This window comes from Arvicanthis niloticus, chromosome 3 (assembly GCF_011762505.2).
Source record: "Arvicanthis niloticus isolate mArvNil1 chromosome 3, mArvNil1.pat.X, whole genome shotgun sequence".
In the NCBI taxonomy this organism is placed as follows: domain Eukaryota; kingdom Metazoa; phylum Chordata; class Mammalia; order Rodentia; family Muridae; genus Arvicanthis; species Arvicanthis niloticus.
This window is the reverse complement of record NC_047660.1, coordinates 127,878,023-127,902,009: the sequence shown is the minus strand read 5'-3', so window position 1 is coordinate 127,902,009 and position 23,987 is coordinate 127,878,023. Positions and strand designations below refer to the sequence as shown.

General features: G+C 39.7%; 1 protein-coding gene across 11 annotated transcripts in view; it reads left to right on the top strand.

Moving 5' to 3' along the window:
• The window catches only part of Ccdc150 (coiled-coil domain containing 150), a 102,271-nt gene extending 83,598 nt beyond the window's left edge, over positions 1–18,673 (top strand). For 5 of the 11 annotated variants that reach the window (XR_013109539.1, XR_013109534.1, XR_013109538.1 and 2 more), the window contains 9 exons: positions 2,488–2,682; positions 3,035–3,103; positions 3,189–3,350; positions 5,112–5,198; positions 6,520–6,639; positions 6,887–7,088; positions 8,404–8,585; positions 14,432–14,733; positions 14,882–18,673. Coding sequence is in view for 2 of the 11 variants with exons in the window: in XM_076931908.1 (XP_076788023.1) it covers positions 2,488–2,682; positions 3,035–3,103; positions 3,189–3,350; positions 5,112–5,198; positions 6,520–6,639; positions 6,887–7,006 (753 nt within the window). In the remaining 9 variants the exon portion in view is untranslated. Of the gene's footprint in view, positions 1–2,487; positions 2,683–3,034; positions 3,104–3,188; positions 3,351–5,111; positions 5,199–6,427; positions 6,640–6,886; positions 7,983–8,403; positions 8,586–14,431; positions 14,734–14,881 lie in introns of those variants that run through there. The other 6 variants (XR_013109535.1, XR_013109536.1, XR_013109541.1 and 3 more) reach the window with 6 other exon arrangements.
• The last annotated feature ends 5,314 nt before the right edge of the window (positions 18,674–23,987 follow it).

Genomic DNA, 23,987 nt, shown 5'->3' with positions numbered 1-23,987 from the left:
TCTTGGATAACTGGAAGCAGTGTGCAGCTCTGAAGGAATTCAAAGTAAGAAAAAAGTTATTTTAGACTAGTTGAGGGCTAGAAGGCAGGAAACGATGAAAGCATAGCTCTGAGTCTCACAGAGATGCAGGTCCTCTTACGCAGCCTGGTCAAAGCTGAGCTACAAAAATGGGATTGTCAGGGAAAGACAAGTTATGTCAGAGGGACCTGTCTGATCCCGTGGCCTTGCCTTCTACATCACTGGAAGTGAACTCTCAGGAAAGGCTTGAGCGCTCTAGGTTCTAAACTGAGGATGATGCAGAACTTGTAATTGCAGTAGAAAGTAGGGGAGAATAAAGAGACACTAGATGAGGGTTAAAGGAAACCATAACAATCACCACAACATGGTTACTGAAAATCAGGGCCAAGTGAAGTGGTTGTTGAAAGGGGACAAGTAAGTCAAAAGGCTCTTTTAAAGGAGGAATAAACATATTAACTGTTATATCATGAACATTGTAGAGGAAGGTATTAATTTTTTGTGTGCTTTTCTTCAGTTACAGTTTTGGGGGTTATGGTTTTATTTTGTTTTCTTGGTTTTGAAGGATGTTGGGTTTTGTTGTGTAATGAATTTTTGTTTACAGAGAGAATTTAAAGTTGGGTGGATGGGAACAGAGAAGATTGGGAAGAACTTGAGGGAGGAGAAGACTATCAAAATATATTTAAATTTAAACATTTGTTTTAAATAATATAAATTATTCTAAAAATAGTAAATATACAATATGGCTTGAGATAGGCTGTATCTCACTTAGCTTATTACATACAGGAATTGTCACTGACAGATAAACTTGCGATGGATTATGACTTACTAAGTCTATTACATGCAGTAATTGTCATTGACAGATAAACTTTGCAAGTTAGCTTCAACTAATACTAATAACAAAAGCTTTGTGAACTCAAAGCCACTGTATAAATAGGTTATAAAAAGCAAGCAGGTGTCCTGAATGTAAAAATAAATCATTTAGTTAGAGCTCATTGCTCAGAACACATAGCAAACTGAAACCTGGGGCTGGAAAGATGGCACAGATGTTAAGAGTACTTGTTGATCTTGCAGAGGACCAGAAATAGGTTCCTGGTTTGCATATGATGGCTCACAGCCTCCCTGTAATTCCAGTTTCAGGAGCTCTAGTGCCCTCTCTGATCTTACTGGGAATGAGGCACACCCATGGTGTGCATACATACAGACAAACAAAATAACCATACACCTAAATAAATCTACATGTAAAAGCCTGAAGCCATAAAGGAAGTGTCTGTGATAATGATGAAAGTGTGAGGAAACCTGGCAACAGAGAGTGCCTGAGCGCTGCTGAGCCTCGCCCTGCTTGTATTAACCATGTATTCACTGTCTCTAAGTGACTTGACTTCCGGATCCATTTCCTCTGTTGTAAAAGCAAGGTCATCACAACTACCTTTCAGTTTGTTCAAAGAGTTAAATTGTAATAAGCATGTGGCCAAACATGCCTAGATAATAGTGTTGGTCTACACTGAGGGATCAGTGGAGAATCTCATGACCCTTAGTGATGCAGCAAAAGAGTGTGGGGACTGTTAAGATCTAAAGAAAGGACTCCTGTGTGAGAGCCAGGACAGAAAGCCTGTACTACATGTGCCTTTCCTCTGCTTGTCTCCCTCCCCAGCCACCTCTTTTTAACAAGCTGTGGAATTACCACAGAAATGTACATTGCACTTCATAGTCAAGAAACCTCAAAACATAAATTTTGGCAAATCCCTTAAGCCTCAACTCTTAAAAATAAATTCTATTCAGAGTTCTGCAGCAAATGATACAGAAAGGAAAACACTATGCTGGGGCGGGGGGGGGGGCAGGACAGTGTAAAACCACTCATTGTGATGGTGCTTTTGCATAAGACAAAGGTATTAAAATGCTTTCACAGCAAGAAGAAATACCATAAAATGCATGCAGTGGTAGTGAGCACTGGCCAAGTGTGTGTAGCCAAGCTTGTTTTCATTTCCTGAGCCATGGGCTGTGACAGCAAGGAAGTAGTTACAGCGTGGCAGTGACCACTGAGCAGTGGCAGTGCATTTTCAATTGACGAACCTGAGGCTTGAGGAGGTTAATTATATAAACCTACACATAGGTGGTGAAGCTGAGACTGGAAGTTACTATCTCTCCACAGCCTTGCTCAGAAAATGCAGCTCATGACTACAAGTTCACATTCTTTATCTAAAGTCTTATTTCCTCTCAAATATTACAAACTATGAAAACATATGAAAAACTATGTTGTTTTATAAATCTGCATACTCAGATATCATGCATTGTATCATTTTCTTCTTCTTTTTTTTTTTTTTTTTTTTTTTTATGTGTTTAAGCTACGGGTGCTCTCAACTGCTGAGCCACCCCCCAGGCCTCTTTTTCAATATAGGAACAAACCTAAATGTCTCTTCCTGAATAGTAGGTGAAAGTTGTTCCTTCTCTTCTATTCCTTTGTCATCTAAGCTGAAGAAAGCTCTTGACGAAGCCAACTTCAGGTCGGTGGAAGTGTCCCGGACAAACCGAGAGCTACGACACAAAGCTACAGAGCTGGAAAAGGTGGTGAACAGTAACAAGGAAAAGCTCAAGAACCAAAGGGCCCAGATAAGGATGCACTTGTCAGCCAAGGCAAATAACGCACAGAATCTGGAGAGGATGAAGGTTGTTTGAGAAGCCCAGCCCTCTCCTCACCCTTTTGGCGTACTGGGAGGGTCCAGGCTGTGTGATATCTGGGAGGGTCCGGGCTGTGTGATATCTGTGAGGGTCCTGGCTGTGTGATATCTGGGAGTTGTTTCAGTTCAGAGCACTGGCAGCTGCATGTCTTCTCTGGGAAGTGGGAGGTTACTTCTGTGGTGTCTCTGCTCTGGTGGAGATACTGCTATTACCCTTGGCTCTTTAGGGTCAGTGGGCTACATAGGAAGTAGAATCCAGCAGAAACTGAAGACTGTACGTCCCATCAGCCCAGATTCATCTACTGATCATCTCTTTATGTTATCTCTGCGTTTACTCTCAGCAAATAGAAATGGAATTGAGGCAAATGGAGTTAATTAAGGATCAATATCAGAAAAAGAACTATGAACAGGTAACATACAGTTCCCACAAAGTCTATGACCATTAATGTAAAATTCTAACTTACGTTCACCATGTTCCCCTCCTTTTCCTGTTAGTCACTGAGCATCCAGAGATTTGTATCTGAAATGAATACCCTGCAGAAGGAGATGGAGCTGCTGGCTAAAAGCCAGTATGAGACTTCAGTGAGAAATAAACAGCAGGAGCTGAGACTGGTGGCCGAGCGAAAAATGAGGCAAGAGTTAGAAAACCGGTGCAAGGTAAGGATGGTTTAAGATTCCTCTCAACAGTTATTAGCAAGTCTACGTGCCTAAATCCAGGGAAAAGGCACTTATATTTTCCTAGACTCTATAGAAAAAAATACATCCATAAGTGGTATGTGACTTACTTTCCTCATTATAGCGACAAAAATGCCTGGCACAAAGAAGGGTTTATGTTCCTAGATTTCAGCCAGCAGTTCCTGGCTCTGCTGATTCTGGACCCCAGGTGGGGCAGGACATCATGAGAATAGTGACATGTATAGGAAGAGAGTGTTCCAGAAGAGGGGACTGGGACCAGGTATGTCCTTCAAATACTCACCAGTAACCACCTAGCCCCCACTTACTAAAGTTTCTGTCACCTTCCAAAATAAAACTCCCAATTAAAGATTAAGCACCTAGCATTTTGAACGTTTTGAAGGACATTTCATACTGAAATCATGGTAGCTTGGGCTATGATGTTTGCGTTGACTAAACGGCTAGAGCTCACATGTGCACTGGACTCCTTAGTCGTCTGCATTTTCAGCTACTGGTTGTTCTCTGCAGAAAGAATGTACTTGTTGCTACTGCAGGAATCTTAGCTCTTCCCAACTAACAAAAAGTGTAAAACCAAAAATAAACTTCAGGACATCATTGAGCTCCCCCTACCTTCTAGTAGCCATGAAAGGGTCTTTTATTTAAGAGAGAGAAAGAGAGAAAGAGAGACAGAGAGAGACAGAGAGAGGACAGACAGACAGACAGATTAATTAATTTCTCTCAACAGAATCCATAAACCAAAACCAAACATTTTATATAGACCATAGATTACATTATATATGAAAATACAAAATAGAAGTTCAAAGGTGTCCTATCTTATTTTTTCATGATCTAATCACCATATTAGAAATTTGAAGCATTTTGGTTCTATATGGTATATATTGGAAGTTTATTAAAAATGTACCTAAGGTCTGTCAGAGGATTCTGGGCCAGAAGGCTGAAGATTTGATGCTTGAACGTTCGGTAGTATAGGGGCTTCTCAGGTGTTCAGTGGTCTCTATAAATTGGCTAAGTTTTAGAAGCTACGTTTAGTGCTTCCCATAACTTCAGTTAACTCAGTCATTCTGGATTTCTGATGGGGTTGAAGACCCATAGTCTCATAGCCAATCCTGGCTATTTACTTTGAGAGAAACAATCTGAGTAGATAGTTTTCAGCTGACATTCATTCTAAAGCCAAAAAAAAAAAAAAAAAAGGCCGGGATCAAAAGTAAGTGTTTTAGTTAGAAGAGATGACAGAAGTTCTGGTTAGTCAACAAAATGATGGACTGGGTATTAGGACTATCTTGTACCTCACTGGTACAATTAGGAATAAGTATGCTCTAATTGTATTTTGAGAGAAAAGTTTTACTTTAACAGGAAGAGTGATATGTAGGAGGAGCTAAGTGGGAAGGAATATTGAGAGGAAGAGATGGAGTAAGGAGACAAGATGAAGAAGAGAAGCTAGGTGATGAGAGAGAGAAAGAGAGAGGGGGCATGGAGGCAAATGTTCACAGGTCTCCACCAGTCAAAGATAGTTTTTATATCTAGGTTGGGTATTGGGTTACGCTTCTGATTGAGCATTACCAAACTTATAAATCCTTTGATTAACATTTTTAAAATATTGTATAAAAGCAAAAAGGAAAGGGGGGCATGGGACAGGGGTTTTCTAGGGAGGGGAAATGGGGAAAGTGGATGGCATCTTAAATGTAAATAAAATAAAATAAGAAAAAAAATGTACCACATTTTCAGGAATTGGAAGAAACTGTCAGACACCTGAAGAGATGTAAAGAAGCGACAGAAAATAAACTAAAAGAAGCCAGTGTGGAGTCAGAACAGGTGAGCCAGGCCTAGGCACTTAGAGAAATACAGACAGCAACCCTGAAGCATAGAGCGCTGTGAAGTCTGCCACTGATATATTTGTCCAGAGTACAACAGGCAAGGGCCAGCAGTTTACTAAGCTTCATCTGTACCATCAAGAACTTTAGTTAGGATTCTATGTCCTGATGATAGTGAATGAATGCTAGAAGATTAATGACCTCTGAAGTTCAGGTTCACACTTCTACACAGAAGGGGAAAGCAGCAAGGCGTGGATCTAATGAATACTGTTTGGTGCCCCGTGAGTTCCCTGGCCCCCAGTTCTTGGCTAGATTTACAGTATCAGACATGAGTTTGCCTTCTGGAGAACAGGCCTCACGTCTAATCAGAAAGTGGCTGGTTATCACTGTATCATTCACGCCACTACTCTTGCCCATGTAGAACCCAGGAGCTGCAGTAACGACCAGCCTCACACATATGTTCATGGATGATATAGTGGCATGCAAAGGAGATTCTTAACACTACTGTCAATTTGTCATTTGTTCCTGTTATGTCGATTAAGTTACACGATAATATAACCTGACAACTATTAGAAAAAAAGGACTCTTAATCGCAAGTTTGAGTGCCAACTATGAAGCTTTCTGTATGCCCTTAGTAAAGTTATACTTTTGTTTTTGAGTGTGTGTATGCACATGCATGTATGTTCATGTATGGGGGGGTACATGTGCACAAGTGTGAACTATCTGTTGTCTACAAATTACGTCAATTAGTTAATGCCCAGTACTGTCTTATTCTAATCAATTTTTTAGTAAGTTTCAATGCCAGTTCCCTCTCATTTGCCATACAGTATGAGGTATGATTTATGAAGCCGTTTCAGCATCTTTCCCTGTACTTCTGTTTTTTAAAAGAAAAGCACCTGGAGAAAGGTTGGGTTGGGCTAGGTTGGGTTGGGTTTAGAGAGTGAGGTGGTTGTTGTTATCAGGTTGTATCAACATACCTGAAACTGTTTTTGTAGTTCCCAAAAGTTAAATTACATTATGTCAAAGAAGTCCAATCCTCTTATCTTACTGAGTGTGCCTACATGCTGGCCTTGGTGGCACACATTTGCTGAGACCTACTCTGCCAATGCTTCACTAGGTTTGGATAGACAGTGAGTTCTGACAAGGTGCAAGGATAGTCCTGCATACGTGCTTTACAGCTTCACCCAGAGAGTACTCCCTCAGACTGATGGCTGTTCAAACATATTGCAGGGAACCCATGTGAGAATTTGAATCTTCTGAAGTCTAGGTACAAATCTCTCAGACCCGAACACAAAAGAACTTGTGGCTGTTTCTATGTTCAGATAACAGCTAATCTGGAAGAAGCTCACCGCTGGTTTAAATGCAGGTTCGATGGATTACAACTTGAGCTGACAAAAAACCGGTTGCAGCGGCTTCCCCGGGAAGACAGGTGGCTGGAAGAGGTAAGGCTGATGTGCTTATAAAGAAATTTGAGATTCCCTTTCTCTGTTTCAAACTACAAAAGCCTTCTGTCTAGTTTGTCTTTACTCAACAACTTCTAGGAAACCAATAGACTAAGGTTTTCACCTTTCCAAACTGTCTAGATCAAAACTACCTGTCTGGATGTAGATGTGGTGTTAAAGAGCCCAACAGGCTCGAAACACTATGGGTTCATAGCAGACAAGAGTTGAGTATTATTTTTCTCTACAGAATCAAGATATGAGACGTAATGTTGTAAGCAGTCAATCTGTTCTACATCGATGGGAAACTAAACAGAACCTTGGGCTTATGCCCAAGAAATACCATTCTGATACAGAGCGGAAGAAGTGACCTTGACACGGAGTCTCCTCCAGAGAAGCTATTCCTCTGTGATTCTGCTGGCCAGCAAGTGGGGCTGGCCTGTCTCTACACTGTAAGAACATGATGTGTGCTGAAGGTTTTGAACTTTATCCTTTATGAACTCTTTTGTATTACTGCAGAGTCAACTCATCTCTTTGTCCCTTTCCCTATTTTCTTCCAAATAAATTTAAACTAGTTTGTTTTATGATAGTAGATGCTGTCACATGATATTTGTTGTTTTCAGAAAGAATTTAGTGTTGTGTGAAGTGGCCACAATAAGATGTTCTAGATGCATTTTGTAAAATGTTCTCTGGAAATTAAATTATTTGTAAAAATAGTAAGCACCCTTCTATACCTTCTAAACACACAGACACACACACACACACACACACACACACACACACACACACTTACTTCTGAGATACCACATGTCAAAGACTATATTTACAGCCGCATTGGACACTAAAAGGTTGTTCACTAAATACAGGAGTCTGCACTAGTCCCGTAGCCTGACTGGTATATGGCTCCTTTTCACACGAGTAAGGGGCAACTTGAGCGTTATATTTGTTATTTCAATATTAAATGGTGGGTTTTGTAATCTATACCTAACACATGTAATAGACTGGCAGAATATCTTGCTGCTTATGTTGGTATTACCACGCCCTAATGTAAGTGAACAATTATGATAATGCAAAGAGTAATGGCTATAAAACAGACCAGGGTTGGAGAGTCCAGCGCTCAATTTCTGATGTAAAGTAGCAAAATTCAATTTGCTATATTTGAAAAAAGAACCATATGGTTCAGGCATACTCCTGAGCACACTGCTGACCTTTTATTGAGGTCGAGGGGACAGGGAATTCAAGCATTAGAGGCTAACGTGATTTTGGAGACTTTCGTGGGTTGATATATGTATTAGAATTATATGGGTGAGACTGTTTATTGCCTGACATTCAAATCAACTGTTACTTTTCTGGCTTTCAGAAGTAGGTAATTCCCATTGCTTGGTGGGTTTAAATAAATCACATACACTAAAGGAAGCTGCAGTTGGTTTAATAGACAAGCTTGAAGACTTCTGAGACCTATTTGTTACCATGGCCTTAGAATATCCATTCTTAGAAGGGTGGTATTTTATTCTTTGTTTCATATTAGAACAGTGACTATATTCACATTTAAGATTGAACAGAACATAATAAATAACTATATTTCCAGCTTAGGAGGAGAAATTAACTTTCATTGCTCATAACTATTTTTGTGTTATATTTCAAATGTGTCTCCTCCAAAATTCTATGTTGAATTTATACCCATTATAGTGGTGTTTAAAGATTGGGGCCTTTGAGGATGTAGATGGTATCATGAGAGCCTTTAGGAATGGATTCATGTCTTTAAAGGGGGCTATCAGCAACTGGCCTTCAGCTCTTCTGACCCTTTGCCTCTTACCATGTGATGACAAAGCACCTAGCACCCCTAGAAGACACCAGCAATATGATGCTACCTGGAAGTTGGGAGGAGAGTTTCATCACACACCAACCCTGTCAGCAACTCCATCTTGGACTTCCTGGCTTCAGAAACTGTGAGAAATCATTTCTGCTCTTTATATTCTTCCTACCCATAGTTATTTTGTGTCAAGAAGCAAACACAAACTGAGACATTTGGTTAAGGAATTTAAACTCATAGGTGGTGTCTTTGAGTCTTTGAGGACACTATTGCTATTGGATTCTATTATTATCCATAGAAGTCTTTCCTCAGAAAGATATCTGTGCCTTAGGAGTATGTGTGTGTGTGTGTATGTATTTGACAAATATATATGTGGTATATATTTGAAAAATGTATATATATATATTAGAATTATATATACTTTCATATATATGTATATATATGAAAGTATTAGGGCTCCATAGTCTTGAATCAGCCAGGAGTCCTATAGATAATTAACCTTGGTCCTGGGTCAACGCTGAAAACCTGAATTCATATAAGAAGTTCACAATTACTACACATGGGATATGATCAACTTTGGTGGATAAACATATGCTGCCATAATTATTTATGACAGTCACAATTACATGCCAAAATATTCATGTCCTCCTGATCTAGAACAAGAACATATTTCTTCACTTAGGTATCACCATCAAAAAGTATTGTTATTGACATATTCATTTAGATTACCTATTTGAGTTTGGGAAAGGCGATTATAGTTAGATTGGTGACCATTTCTAGTAAGAATATAGTTATTAGTAAGGGAGATATGCAACTAAATCAGAACTGTAAAAGCCTAAACTACCAAAGAATATGGTAAGAGAATATGACCCAAGGAATGCATGGCATGAAACAAAAATATGCAAATCAGTAGTGCAGAAAAATCTTGATCTGATGATCTTAGGCACCTGCCTGTGCCGAAGCTCTGTTAGCTCGTTTGTGCTGGGAAGCTTTCTGAGGAAGTTGGGCGTCTAGTAGTTATAATCCAGTTCTGTAAGGCCTCTCTGGTTTTCTAGAAACTCAAAAATTATCTGAGCAATTACAGTACAAGACTTTTTTGCAGTACAGGTTTATTTGCACATTCAAATTATGAGTAATGCTGCTACCTTCATGTGTCCTCGCTTGTCAGATGAAATGTCTTTGTAGTACAAACAAAAGCTAATAACTTTTGTAGCCATTTTCAAGTGTGTGGCTTCTACAGAAGGCTCCATCCATGCAGAAAAACAATCCTATTATTAATACATAGCAATTTACTTCTAATTCATATTTTACAGTTTTTCCAGGGTATATTAACAAGCCACCTCTCTGCTGTTCTCAGTATTTTTCTTATGTGGCACATTTCCCTACACTATTAGATTATTTTAAAGGGGGTTTAGAAGTAGTTTTGCTGTTTTAGCTATTGCTGCTGAGTGTAATTTTAATAGAAATTCTCCTCACTATCTTCCTGGAACTTCTTGAATTTGATGAAAATGTTACATGAATTTAAAACCAACTTCTTGAACTTTTCCATGAATTTTCTATTTGTTTGTGTGTACATGTGTGTGTGCGTGTGTATATAGTATCTTTGTATAAGGGCTTTTTCTAGAAGACCCAGTTTCATGTGCTGATTTGCTTGAGTGTCTCTACAGTACTAAAGTGTTTAGAATGTCTCTTGTAGCACAGTGAAGTGACTAGGGTGGAGCCATCTTGTCCTGACTCTATTTCATGGCAGCCTAGATACTCCTCAGACTCTACCCCATCCCACCCTCAATAGCAAGCAACATCTGCCTTGGTAATATTTTGAGAGCGTTTGTGACTCTGACCATGGTCCAGACCTATCAACCATAATAAATGTTTCTGCAAGTTAAAACATAAAACTAAAATAACTGGAAGTATAGTATAAATCAAAAATACATGTCATGTGATATATGGAAAATACTGCTAAGCTCTGCAAAACAGACAAATTTTATAAGACTATCTTCAACCCACCTCAACACTGATCGAAGCTCGTCTTTAAAAACACCGCACCCTGAACTTCAGCACCTAGAGACATTTGGGAGGTATTAGCCTACTCTCGTTTTGGCCATTATTAAAGGATTCTTACACAATTAATTGGGATAATTAGAGTGGCTGTTGGTAACTATTCTAAATCATTTCAGCAGAAATGTGGGCCCTATGTGTCTGACAGTAGTGTCAGTATCCGAGTGCTGTCAAGGTGTCACACTGGTTCACTTTGATGCTGAGTTTTAAGGAATACTTGTTGGAATTAAATATAATCCCCAGTTTTTGTTGTTGTTGTTGTTTTTTTTTTTTTTTTTTTTTTTTTAAAGAGAGAGGTGCTTTCCTGTCAGGGACATTGGCCCATAGTTTTCTTTCCATGAGTCTTTACCTAGTTTTGGTATTAAGGTAACACTGGCTTTATAGAATGAGTGTTCCCTCTCTCCCTCCCTCCCTCTTCCCTTCCTTCCTCCCTTCCTTCTTTCTTTCTTTCTTTCTTTCTTTCTTTCTTTCTTTCTTTCTTTCTTTCTTTTGGATAATTAGAAAGTATTAGCTGTAAATCTTTGGAAATTTGGTTGAATTCTGCTGTAAGTACATCTAAAACCTGGGTTTGTACTGCGGAGTGGGGGTGGTCAGAAATCTTTTTATATTATTAGGATTTCCTTGTTTTAGTGTTTGGTTTGTTGATCTCTTTATAGTTTAACTTGGTGGTTTGGTTGAATTGAGAAATCCATCCATTTCTTTTATATATTCTTGTTTTGTTTAGGGAGATTTTATTTTGTTTGAGAAAAGGTCTCACTATGCATCCCTGGATGACCTATAACTGTATAGACCAGAATCCCCTCAGACTCGCAGAGGTCTTCCTCCCTTTGCCACTTGAGTACTAGGGCCAAAAGTAAACACTAATATTCCTGACTTTTTTAGATTGTGTAACTTAATGGATTTTAAAGTATTCTCTTTTGAGACCGGGCCAGCTCATAGGATGTGTGACTAGGTTTTGGGAGGATGCAGGCAGGCAAGTTTAGGGAATTTACCAGACTAGACCAGAACATGGCTCTGAGACCCAAAATAGACCTAATAATTGAATGTGGTGCAATAGGCTAGGTCCAGGCATTCTGATTACAGTCTACCAGCACACAGGATATGTGATGGAGCCGATCCTCAAGGCTGGGAGTAGTTCAGACAAGACTGTTCAGACTATGAACATTGATTTATATTTGAGAATACTAATTATTCTGAAGCAAGGGGATGACGCCTAATTTATTGGATTCAGGGATAGGCCGTGGTTCTTCTACACTGTCTATATTGTTGACACTCTTAGAGCATAGCCTAACCTTTTCATATTTGAAAAATCTTAAGAAGAATCTATATGAACTCTATATAAACTTTGCTCCCAGATTTAATATGCCTGTGTAATTGTTTAGTCTTAATAGATCCATCTATGGTGATTAAAAGTTTTGCTGGGTATAGTAATCTTGATTGGCATCTGTGGTCTCTTAGGGTCTGCAAGACATCTTCCTAGACCTTTTTGGCTTTTAGAGTCTGTGTTGAAAAGTCATGTTTAATTCTGATAGGTCTGTCTCTATGTGTTACTTGACCTTTTTCCCCTGCAACTTTTAAATTCTCTCTTTGTTCTGTACATTTACTGTTTTGGTTATTATGTAGAGAGGATTTTTCTGATCCAATCTGGTGTTCTGTAAAGCATCTTGTACTTTTATAAGCATGTCTTTCTTTAGGTTAGGGAAATTTTTTTCTATGATTTTGTTGAAAATATTATCAAGGCCTTGGAGCTAGGAATCTTCTCCTTCTTCCATTCTTATTACTCTTTAAGTTTGGTCTTTTCATGGTTTGGTCCCAAGTTTCCTGGATGTTTTGTGTCAGGAACTTTTTAGATTTAACACTTCTTTGATAGATGCATTGAGTTTTTTCTATGTCTTCTACACCTGAGATTCTCTCTTCCATCTCTTGTATTCTGTTGGTGATGCTTGCATCTGTAGTTCCTGTTCTCCTCCCTAGGTTATCTCCAGGGTTGCCTCAGTTTGTGTTTTCTTTATTCCATCTATTTCCATTTTTAGGTCTTAAGTAGTTTTATTCATTTCTTTCATCTGTTTGATTGTATTTTCCTGGATTTCTTTAAGGGATTTATTCATTTCCTCTTTAAAGGCATTTATCATCTTTATAAGATGGGATTTAAAGTCATTTTCTTGTGCTTCATCTATGCTAAAATATCCAGGGCTTGCTGTAGTAGGGTAGCTGAGCTCTAGTGGTGTCACGTTGCCCTGGCTCTTGTTGATAGTATTCTTTTGCTGGCCTTTAGCCATCTGGTTGTCCCTGGTTCTAGTATGTCTCTGTAAATGCCAGTAGAGTTGTAGGTCAGAAAATGGATCTCAGGGGACAGGGCATAGCTCACTGCTACTCTGTGTGCCCCAGGGGGATTGGGCAGGCAGAGCACTGTGGAGTTGGATATCCCTGGTGCCCACAGCCCTGTATGAATACAGGCAGAGCCATGGACAGTACAAAAGAGCTCTGAAGATAGTGCACAGTTCACAGCTGCTGGGTGTGTCCCAGGGGAACCCAGCAGGCAGGGGTCTTACCTGGGTGTGTTTCTGGTGCCTGTGCAGCCCTGAGATTAATTTCTTAATAATATTCTATAAATAGCCATTTGTATTTTAAGACAAAATTTTATCTCACTAAAAGTAAGTTTTTGTTTTTTAGACAGCTCTAAACTGTTGTTCTTCAGGGACTTCTATTCCACATGGGGTAGAATTAAATGTGGGTAACACTAATATGAATAAACATGCTCAAGATTATATTTTCTCATTCCAGCCATTTACTTGCAAAATTCCTAACATCCTTGCTTTTAATAGCTCTTTCTACATCATAACCAAAACCCTAAATGTACAGGACAAAGAAAGAATATTAAAAGTTGCAAGGGAAAAAGGCCAAGTAACATATAGAGGCAGACCTATCAGAATTAAACCTGACTTTTCAACATAGACTCTAAAAGCCAGAAAGGTCTGGTGAGACCCCTGCATGCTGGGTTCCCCTGAGACACATCCAGCAGCTGTGAACTGTGCCCTATTTCACTGTGTAAATGAACTACATTTTCTGTATTCATTCTTCAGTTGAGTGACATCTGGATTGCTTCCAGTTTCTGCTATTATGAATAAGACTTCTATGAACATAGTAGAGCAACATGTCCTTGTGATATGGTGGGGCATCTTTTGAGTATATGCCCAAGAGTCGTCTTCATGTAAAACTATTTCCAATTTTCTGAGGAACCAGCAGATTGATTTCCAGAGTGGCTGTACAGTGGTGGAGTGTTGCATCCTGAGTGAAATAATCCAAACCCAAAAGGATGTGCATGTGTGTACTCACTGATAAGTGGATATATTAGCCAGAAAGCACAAGACACCCATGATACACCCTACAAACCCTAAGTTAAACAAGAATGAAGACCCAAGTATGCTTACAAAATAATCATGGGGAGCAGAGGGAGGGAGGGACATGGTAAGAGGGAGAGGGGCAGGAGAAAGGAGGGTACAGGATAAGGAATGGGGGAAACAGGAGAGGTGGCCCAAAGGGCCAGGAGAATGAATAGTAAAATACAGATGCCAGGGGTGGTGAGATGGGAGGAACTTCTAGAAAGTCACAGAGATCTGAGATGGGGGAGGCTCCCAGGACTCAATGTGGGTGACCTTAGCTAAGATGCCCAACAGGATATGGAACCTGAAGCGTCCACCTCCAATAATCAGACAGCACCCCCAATGGAGGGATGGGAACACCAACCCACCTACAAAATTTTCTACCCAAAATTTCTCCTGTCTAAAAGAAATGGAGGGACAAAAATAGAGCAGAGACTGAAGGAATAGCTGACCAGTGACTGGCCCACCTTGGGATCCATCTCATGGGGGGTAGGGAGTACCAATCCCTGACACCATTACTAATGCTATGTTGTGCTTGCAGACAGGAGCCTGGTATGGCTGGACTCTGAGAGGCTCTACCAGCAGCTGACTGAGACAAATGCAGATACTTACAGCCAACCATTGGACTGATGTTGGAGACCATTATGGGAGAGTTAGGAGGAGGACTGAAGGAGCTGAAGTGGATGGCAACCCCATAGGAAGACCAACAATGTCAACTAACCTGGACCCCTAGGGGTTCCCAGAGACTGAGCCACCAACCAAAGAGCATGTTACACAGGGTGGTCCAAGGTCCCCAGCAAATATGTAGCAGAGGCCTCAGTGGAAGAGGATGCACCTAATCTGGTGAGACCTAATGCCCCAAAGTGGGGGGATACCCAAGAGGGGAATACCTCAGAGGTAAAGGGGAAGAGGATGGGTGAAGAACTTGGGGAGGGGGGCAACATGGGATGTAAATAAATAAAATAATAAAAAAAATATTGTCGCCTTCCAGTCTGGGCCCGAGCACTGAGCAGATCCCAGGTGGCAGCTCTGCCCCCAAACTCACAGAACCCAGAGGAAGTGGGCCTCTCAGGAGCTCTAACCCCACAGTATCTTAGGTAAGCAGACAGCAACACCCACCCCAAACAGAGAGTAACTGAGACCCACTAGGACCCAGAAAGTCACTCCTGGTCCGGAGCACTGGTTCCTTCCTGTCTGCACCTGAGCACTGAGTAGATCTTGGACCCCAGCTCTAACCCCAGTAGTAACACCCACCCCACACAGTTCTGATACGACCAAGATAATAGGAAAGACAGGCTCCAGTCAGAGACAGGGCAGGTAGCACTAAGGAGATACAGATGGTAAAAGGCAAGCACAAGAACATAAGCATCAGCAACCCAGGGTACTTGGCATCATTAGAACCTAGTTTTCCCACACTAGAAAGTCCTGAATTCCCCATATCACTAGGAAAGCAAGATTCAGATTTAAAATCACTTCTAATGAGGATGTTAGAGGACTTTAAGAAGGACATAAATAACACTCTCAAAGAATTTGAAGAGAACACAGGCAAACAGGTAGAAGCCCTTAAAGAGGAAACACAAAATCTCTTAAAGAATTACAAGAGAACACAACCAAACAGGTGAAGGAATTGAACAAAACCATCCAGGACATAAAAATGGAAGTAGAAACAATCAAGAAATCACAAAGGGAGACTACCCTGGAGATAGAAAACCTAGGAAAGAAATCAGGAGTCATAGATGCAAGCATCACCAACAGAATACAAGAGACAGAAGCGAGAATCTCAGGTGCAGAAGATACCATTGAAAATATTGACTCAACTGTCAAAGAAAATGCAAAATGTAAAAAGTTCTTAACAAAACATCCAGGAAATCCAGGACACAATGAGAAGACCAAACCTAAGAATAATAGGTATGGATGAGAGTGAAGATTCCCAACTTAAAGGGACAATAAATATCTTCAACAAAATTATAGAAGAAAACTTCCCTAATCTAAAGAACAAGATGCCCATAAACATACAAGAAGACTATAGAACACCAAATAGACTAGACTAGAAAAGAAATACTTCCTGTCACATAATAATGAAAACACCAAGTGCACCAAACTTAGAATATTAAATGCAATAAGGGAAAAAGGCCAAGTAACATATAAAGGCAGACCTATCAGAATTAAACCAGACTTCTCACCAGATATTATAAAAGCTAGAAGATGCTGGACAGATGTCATACAGACCCTAAGAGAACACAAATGCCAGCCCAGGCTACTATACCCAGCAAAACTCTCAATTACCATAGATGGAGAAACCAAGATATTCCACGACAAAATTAAATTTACAGAATATCTTTCCACAAACCTAGCATTACAAAGGATAATAGCAGGAAAGCTCCAATACAAGGAGGGAAATTATACCCTAGAAAGAGCAAGAAAGTAATCCTCTTCCAACAAATCCAAAAGAAGATAGCCACACAGAGATAATTCCACCTCTAATAACAAAAATAACAGGAAGCAACAATCACTGTTTCTTAATAACTCTTAACATCAGTGGACTCAATTCCCCAATTAAAAGACAAGCTAATTGACTGGATACATAAATAGGACCCAGCATTTTGCTGCATACAGGAAACCCACCTCAGTGACAAAGACAGACTTTACCTTAGAGTAAAAGGCTGGAAAACAATTTTTCAAGCAAATGGTCCTAAGAAACAAGCTGGAGTAGCCATTATAAAATCTCCAGCCCGAGAACACAAAGTGGCGGGACTCATGGCTCCACCTGTATAGGTAGTTGAGGGTGGCCTTGCCAGGCATCATTGGAAGTAGAAGGCCTTGGTGCCTGAAAGTTTGGATTCCCTAGTGTTGGGGAATTTGAGAGCAGGGAGGCAGAAATGGGAGGATAGTGGGAGCACACCCTCATAGAAACTCCCAAAATTATATGGATTAGACATGACAGACGCAGGTCACCAGAAGACTAGATTCCAGAATTCAAACAAAAAATTATCTTGATACTAAATTTTGTTTTGAGAATTGTATATTGCAAAATACACAGCCTTGGTATATCTACTCATCAAGCAAGTTGAGAAGACCTACTCGAACCTCTGATGCCCTGGAATTCCAGCTGGATGCAGTGAAGACACAGCGTCAGAGACTTATCAGTTTACTCTTTCCTCTGCCCCTCTTCTAATATCACAATGCTTGTAATCAGCTTGAAGAAGTTAATGAAAAGTTGGCGCCCCTATTTCCTGGGCTTGGGGACTGAGGTGGTTAATATTGGGCTGTCTTTCTAGTGAAAATAGTGGTTTTGTTGGAACAGGGAGGATTAGCTAGGACTTATTGCATAGCCATAATCTATTGGTAGAAATATGTATAATTGTTATTAAGATGAGGTTGTAATTTCTTAGATGGTACAAAATTTACTTTGATTTCAAATTTAAGGTTTTCATTGGTACAAGTTTCTTATTAATATAAAAGGGAGATGAATATTGATACTCTCATAGGCATTGTGCCTATATAACACATTTAGGAATACAAGGTTTAGACCCAGTCCTTCTTTAAGTTTTCTGATTTGAGATGGTTTAGCCTGTGAGTTAAGGGTCTATAGCAAATTCATGGCTCTGAGTTTATTGTTAGGGTATTTTCTATATGTTTATATATATTTAGAAATAGCTGAGAGGAGTTAACAGACAACAGTCCAGATTATCTTACATGGATAGTTGGTTTTCAAAATGTCAGAAGTCCACAGAATTGATGTTACAAACATTTCTGTATTGATGTTCATTTTGATTAGAGACCTGTCTGCTCCTGACAGCTTCCTGTCTTGACTTCTAAGAAGAAATTGAGCATCCTTGGAGTTAACTCCAATTGTGGTGAGACAGCCGCTAGGCAGGAATGTCCTCTTGTCATCTACAGACAAATTACTGTCCTGAAAAGGACACACATGTGGAATAGTCGACTAATTATATCTGCCAAGACAGAGTAATTAGCCCTTAATAATTCTGCATCACTAGGTCTGTCAGATGATCCTGGGCCAGAAGACTGAAGATTGGATGCTCCAATGTTTTGTAGTATAGGGACTGTCAAGGTGTTCTGTGGTCTCTATAAATTGGTTAAGTTTTAGAAGTTGTGCTTTGTGCTTCCCATAATTTCAGTTAACTCAGTCATTCTGGATTTCTGATGGGGTTGAAAACTTATAGTCTCATAGCCAATCTTTGAGAGAAAAGATCTGAGAGGATGGTTTTTAGCTGACATTCATTCTAAAGCCAAGAAAAAAAGCCCAGGTACAGAACTATGTCTTTTAGTTAGGAGGGATGACAGAGGTTCTGCTTAGTCAACAAAATGATGGACTAGGTATTAGGTCTATCTTGTACCTTACTGACACAAATTGTTCTAGTTATGCTCTAATTGTATTTTGAAAGAAAAGTTTTATTGTAACAGGAAGGGTGATATGTAGGAGGAACTAAGGTGGGAGGAGTATGGAGAGGAAGAGGAGTAAGGAAAGGAGGAGGAAGAGAAAGAGGAGAGATGGGGGAGCAGTGTATATGGAGGCAGATGTTTGCAAGTCTCTGCCAGTCAAAGATAGTTGATATATCTAGATTGGGTATTGGGTTACACTTCTGATTGTATGGACATCTTGATATTGAGCATTACCAAACTTATAAAGCCTTTGATTAACATTTAAAAAGTTGTATAAAAACAAAAAGGAGAAGGGGACATGGGATACGGGTTTTTTAGGGAGAAGAAATGGGGAAAGGAGATGACATCTGAAATGTAAATAAAATATCCAATAAAAAAAAAATAAATATTGTCTGGTTCTTTTCTTACACATTGGCCATAAGTTACATTGATTACTAGCTACTTACTTTCCAATGCTATATAGAGTAGGATAGAGTCTCCATATCAGAAGTCCGCTATACTATGCTTCTTGGAACATACTCCTAAGGAATAAGTGGGAATTAATGTACAAAAAGACAACAAGTCAATTATAGTCATGATGCAAAACCACTAAAATAATAAACAATGTAGCTTGTTTACCAGGAATGATGACTCGGGTTTGATCTTCAGCACCACAAAACAAAATGACATTTATATGATCTCTAGAGATTTCTGAAAAGGCCTTTAATAAAATTTTAAGCTATACAAAGGCAGCAAGTAAAATTCTATGGAAAGCTGCTTTGTGTGGTAGCCAGTTTGAGTTTGGTCTACTTTTGGGCACCTGAGTAAAAATCAGCATTATTACATCACATAGAAATGGCTACTCCCTCACATCTCCCCTCCACATGTCACACAGGCTCCCGGGTCATTTCTAGTATGAAAAGTACAGGGAGATAGACTCTGAGACACAGTTGCAGCTTAATCAGACTGTCGCAGTTCAGACTACATAAGTGAGCATCTGCAACCTACAGGAACACTGATGATGATGTCATCTTTCTTGGTTGGGATGGCAGTAATATATATGATACACACGTATGTATGTATGTATGTATGTATGTATTATGTAATGTATGTATGTATGTATGTATGTATGTATGTATGTATGTATGTAAAAAGTACTGAAGAGGCCATGAATTTGAGAGAGCAAGGAGGAGTATATGGGACAGTTTTGAGGGAAGAAAGAGAAGGATATAAATGATGTAATATAATTAATTATATTATAGTCTGAAAAATAAAAGAAATAAATGGAAAAAAATAATGCTGTCCCACCCCTATACCAGACAGGAAGTGTCCCAAAGCACTTGGAAAGTTCTATGGAGCCCATGTTCCCCCTAGTGGCCAATTACTTCCCTTGTCTCTTTTTTGTTGTTGATCAGTAAACCCTACACTTGAAATGGAGAAAATTCCTAATACCCAGTATTTCTGTGTAAATAATACAAAACTAGGCTGGGAAAGTACGTCATTAGAAAGTATGCTTAATTTGCTCCACTCAGACTCCTCTCTTTCTAAATAAATATTTTAAGTGTTTTTTAGGTTTCTTTTTATGTGTTTTGCCTGCATGTGTATCTGCAGCACGTATATGCAGTGCCTGCAAAAAGCCAGAAGAGGGTATCATATCTACTGAAACTGGGGATTAGATGGTTGTGAGCCAATATGGGTTCTAGTAATCAAATCCAGGTCCTCTGAAAAAGCAGATCGTGCTCTTAACCATCAAGTCACCTTTCTTGCCACCAAGTCTTAAATTAAGACTGCACACACTACTTTCTCCACACCATGTCTCCCTTTAGGTCCTCCAAGCTACCCTCCCCTGAGCCCCTCACATGTCCTTTTCACTCTCAAATTGATAGCCTTTACATTGTTACATAGTTGTGCATGTGTGTATGCATGTGTGTATTTGTGTATGCACACAAATACATGTAAATACAACCTGCTGGGTCCATTATGTTGGTGTGTGTATATGGTTTCGAGGCTGACTACTCTGCATTGGACAACCAATAGGGGTCTCATCCCTTGGAGGGCTCCTTCTCCTCCTCCCAGCACTCATTAATTGCCTGTATTTCTTTCCCAGAAGTGGGATGCTACACAATCCTCTTCTGAGTTAGCATGTCTATTGATATTGCCATTGTTCCAGTCTTGTTTGTGCAACCATTTCTAGGAGAGACTTCTTCCCAGCAAACTTCATGGTCCTCTGGCTCTTGCAACCTTTCTGCCCCCTTTCTTCTGTTATGTTCCCTGAGTCATAGTTACAGGAGCTATGATGTAGATTCATCTACTGTGAGTAGGCTTCCCACAATCCACTGCTCTCTGCAACATGTTCAGCTTTGTTTTCTAGAATGGTCTCCATTTGCTGTTCATAGAAGCTCCGTTGATGAGGGATGGTAGCTACACTTATCCATGAGTATGAGATGAATATAGTAAAGAATTATGCTAATCTGGCAAAGGGGCAGTAGTAGATTCTTTTCTAAGGCCCATTACCTCACTATCCCTGGGAAGCTGGTTAGGTTTCCAATACCAGGCATGATTTCCCTCCTGTTAAGTGGGCCTTAAATCCAACTGCAATATGAAGCCATTTATTGCTCCTTTGTGCGTATCTTGCCTTACTGGTCATTTCATGGCTCATAGGTCTTTCAGCTGGGTAGGATGTTTAATTGCTTCTCTCTCTTGGCAGCCTGCAGAGTATTTTCTGAAATCATGGAAGTTAGGCTGCAGGAAAGAGCTTTTCGTTGGCCTTCCTGCTTGGTTGTGAAGGTGTCCTGGGGCTTGGAAGCCCAGGAACCATGCACCTCTGAGGGGAGGATGTATCCCAATGGAAAGGCATCCTGAGAAACGGGAGCCCAAGAAGCACAGCTCTGAGGATGCCTCCTAGCAGAGGTGTGGCAGCTCCACATAAGGTTTCTTAGTGGGCAAGACTTTCTAGGGCAGAGATGTCCAGAGTGAGGATTTGTGGGATTTCAAGCCCTGAGCTTAGCAGAGCTCAGGGATTGGTGAATTTTCCTGTCCAGACTTTTCACCTAAAATTATCATAATGGGGGTGGGGTGTCCTATTAAGGGGCTGGAGATGACCTTTGTGACCGTTAGAGGGGTTGGAAGTGCCATTATGACAGTTAGGAAGGTCTTGAGGAAGGGCCTGGCTGCTAGAGCTTCTCAGGGGAGGGGAGGTGGCCACCTTCTTGCCTTCTGGGTTTACAAAGTATACACAATTTACAAAGGGAGTGGCCTGAGTGAAATGAACAGCCAACACCCTTCAGGTCAGATCCAGCTCATGAGTCCTGTGTCCAAAATGTATGATAATGAAGATATGGTAGAATAGCAGGGAGGGGCTCCCACTGCAAAGAAGGAAGGAAGAGGGTAAGGAGCAAGGAACGCCAAGGTTTTTGATTTTGCCTCAGGGATCATATTATTTTTACCTGAAATTATACACACTACATACACATGTATGTGTAGCCATACATAATTTTTTAAAGTTTTTTAACAAATTTTTCACACAATATATTTTTTATCATTCTTCTCCTCCTCCAACTCCTCCCAGATCTTCCCCATCTCCCTGTCCACCCAACTTAACGATCTTTTCCTTTCTTGCTCTAAAAACAAAAGCAAAACGAAATAAAAACAAAAATTCTAATTTTTATTTATTATTTATTTATTTATATGAGTGCACCATAGCTGTCTTAAGACACACCAGAAGAGGGCATCAGATCCCATTACAAATGGTTGTGAGCCACCATGTAGTTGCTGGGAATTGAACTCAGGACCTCAGGAAGAGCAGCCAGTGCTCTTAACCGCTGAGCCATCTTTCCAGCCCAAAATTTTAATTTCTTAAATATACTAAAACAAAGAATATACACAAAATAAGAAAAATGGGGTCCATTTTGTGTTGCCCAATTATTTCTGGGCATAGGGTCTGCCCTAAAATATGGTTAATATTCCCAATAACACCCCATTGGAAAAACTGACTTTCCCTTTCCTAGCAGGTATTAATTGCAGATAGTGTCTCAGTTAGAGGTGGGACTTTATATCCACTTCCTCTTCTCAGTACTGTGATTTTTGTCTGTTTTTTAACATAAGTCTTGTGCTTGCTACCAGTCACTGTGAATTCATATTATCAGTCCTGATGTTTCTTTGGTGTTACCCAGCACTTCTGGCATGCATGTAATATATATAATATTAAAAATTGATGTATAAATGTATACAAACAATGAAATTGTTAAGTTTAACTCTAAACAGATCGAAATGTACTGTCATTTGATACACATAAGAAAATACAAGATGGCATACCAACCTGGGGCAAAAAATTTCTATAAATTAATTGGAGATACTGAATGGAAAACAATCGCCATGTGATGTGAGATTAGGAAGTGGGGAGAATTAGTTTCTCAGCTGAATCACATGGTTCTTCCCCAAACTGCACAAGCCTTGAAACAAAGGCACACAGCACCTGCCCACCCTTAACAAATGCCTCTGGCTGACTCAGAGAGCATGAACTCAAAGGAGCTGGGAGCCCCTGCTGTGCCAATGGACAGGCTGCTCAGAAGGAAAACAGAGGCAAACAATTGAGACTGCTCTCCTTGAACAAGCAGGTAATCAAAGTATAAGGATGAATAAAATGTAATTTAATTGTTTTTAAGGACAGGTGGAGGTATAATGGTAATTGTTTAAGTGTTGTTAAGTATTAGAAGGGAAGTTAATTAAAGTTAAACACATAGGAAAGGATGTTAATTATATATATATATATAATTAAACTATATATATGTGTGTATATGTATATATACATATATATGCATATATACAGAGAGACAGAGAGGGGAGAGAGAGAGAGAGAGAGAGAGAGAGAGAGAGGAGAGAGAGAGAGAGAGAGAAACTAATCTCAATAGAATAGAATGAATGAGAAAAGTGCATCAGAAGAAATTTGAAAAGGTCTGTGGCAGGGCAGCACTAGGGATCTTTTAATGTGGTCTATATGGGGTTTCTTAGCCTGGTTTGAAAATTTAGAGCCTGGAAATAGGCTTATGTATAAGTAGAAGGGAATTTAATTGAAGCTGAACACATAGGAAAGGACAGGAAGTTAATAAATAAATTGAGGCATTTGATCTTAAATTGTAGGTCAAGAGCAAGGGATAAGTAGAGAAATCTTATTATCTCAGACAAAGTGGAGAAACATGTTAATTTAAGTTATATAAAGAGAGACAGTACATGTATATCCACAGAGATATTAATCTCCATAGAAGACAGAATTTAAGTATACAGATGAATAAATAACTTAGGCCTTGATCTCATAGGCCTAAGTTAGGTCGGCGCAGAAGATGGTAGAGGGACACTATCTCAACAGATATTTGTTTAGGCTGCTTTAATTGCTTTGAATTGTTTTATTTATCAAAATGCATGTGGTTATAAGTTTAGGAGTTATATTTAAAATCCTCTGGAAGAGAGGTCAAGCTATACCTTTGATGATTTCAGGATCCTGGACCAAGGACATGCTATTTTGGGAGAAAGGATCTGTATTTGTGTTAATAGAAAAGAAGAAAGGGCTTTGGACCCCTTCCAGAGTGATATGGATCAAATATGACAGACAGACCCCTGAAGTTCTTGGCTACAAAAAAGAAAAATGTGAAAATATCAAGCAGGACAGGTAACTTGATTTGCTGATTCTTATACATGGGGACAGACCAGTATCTGGC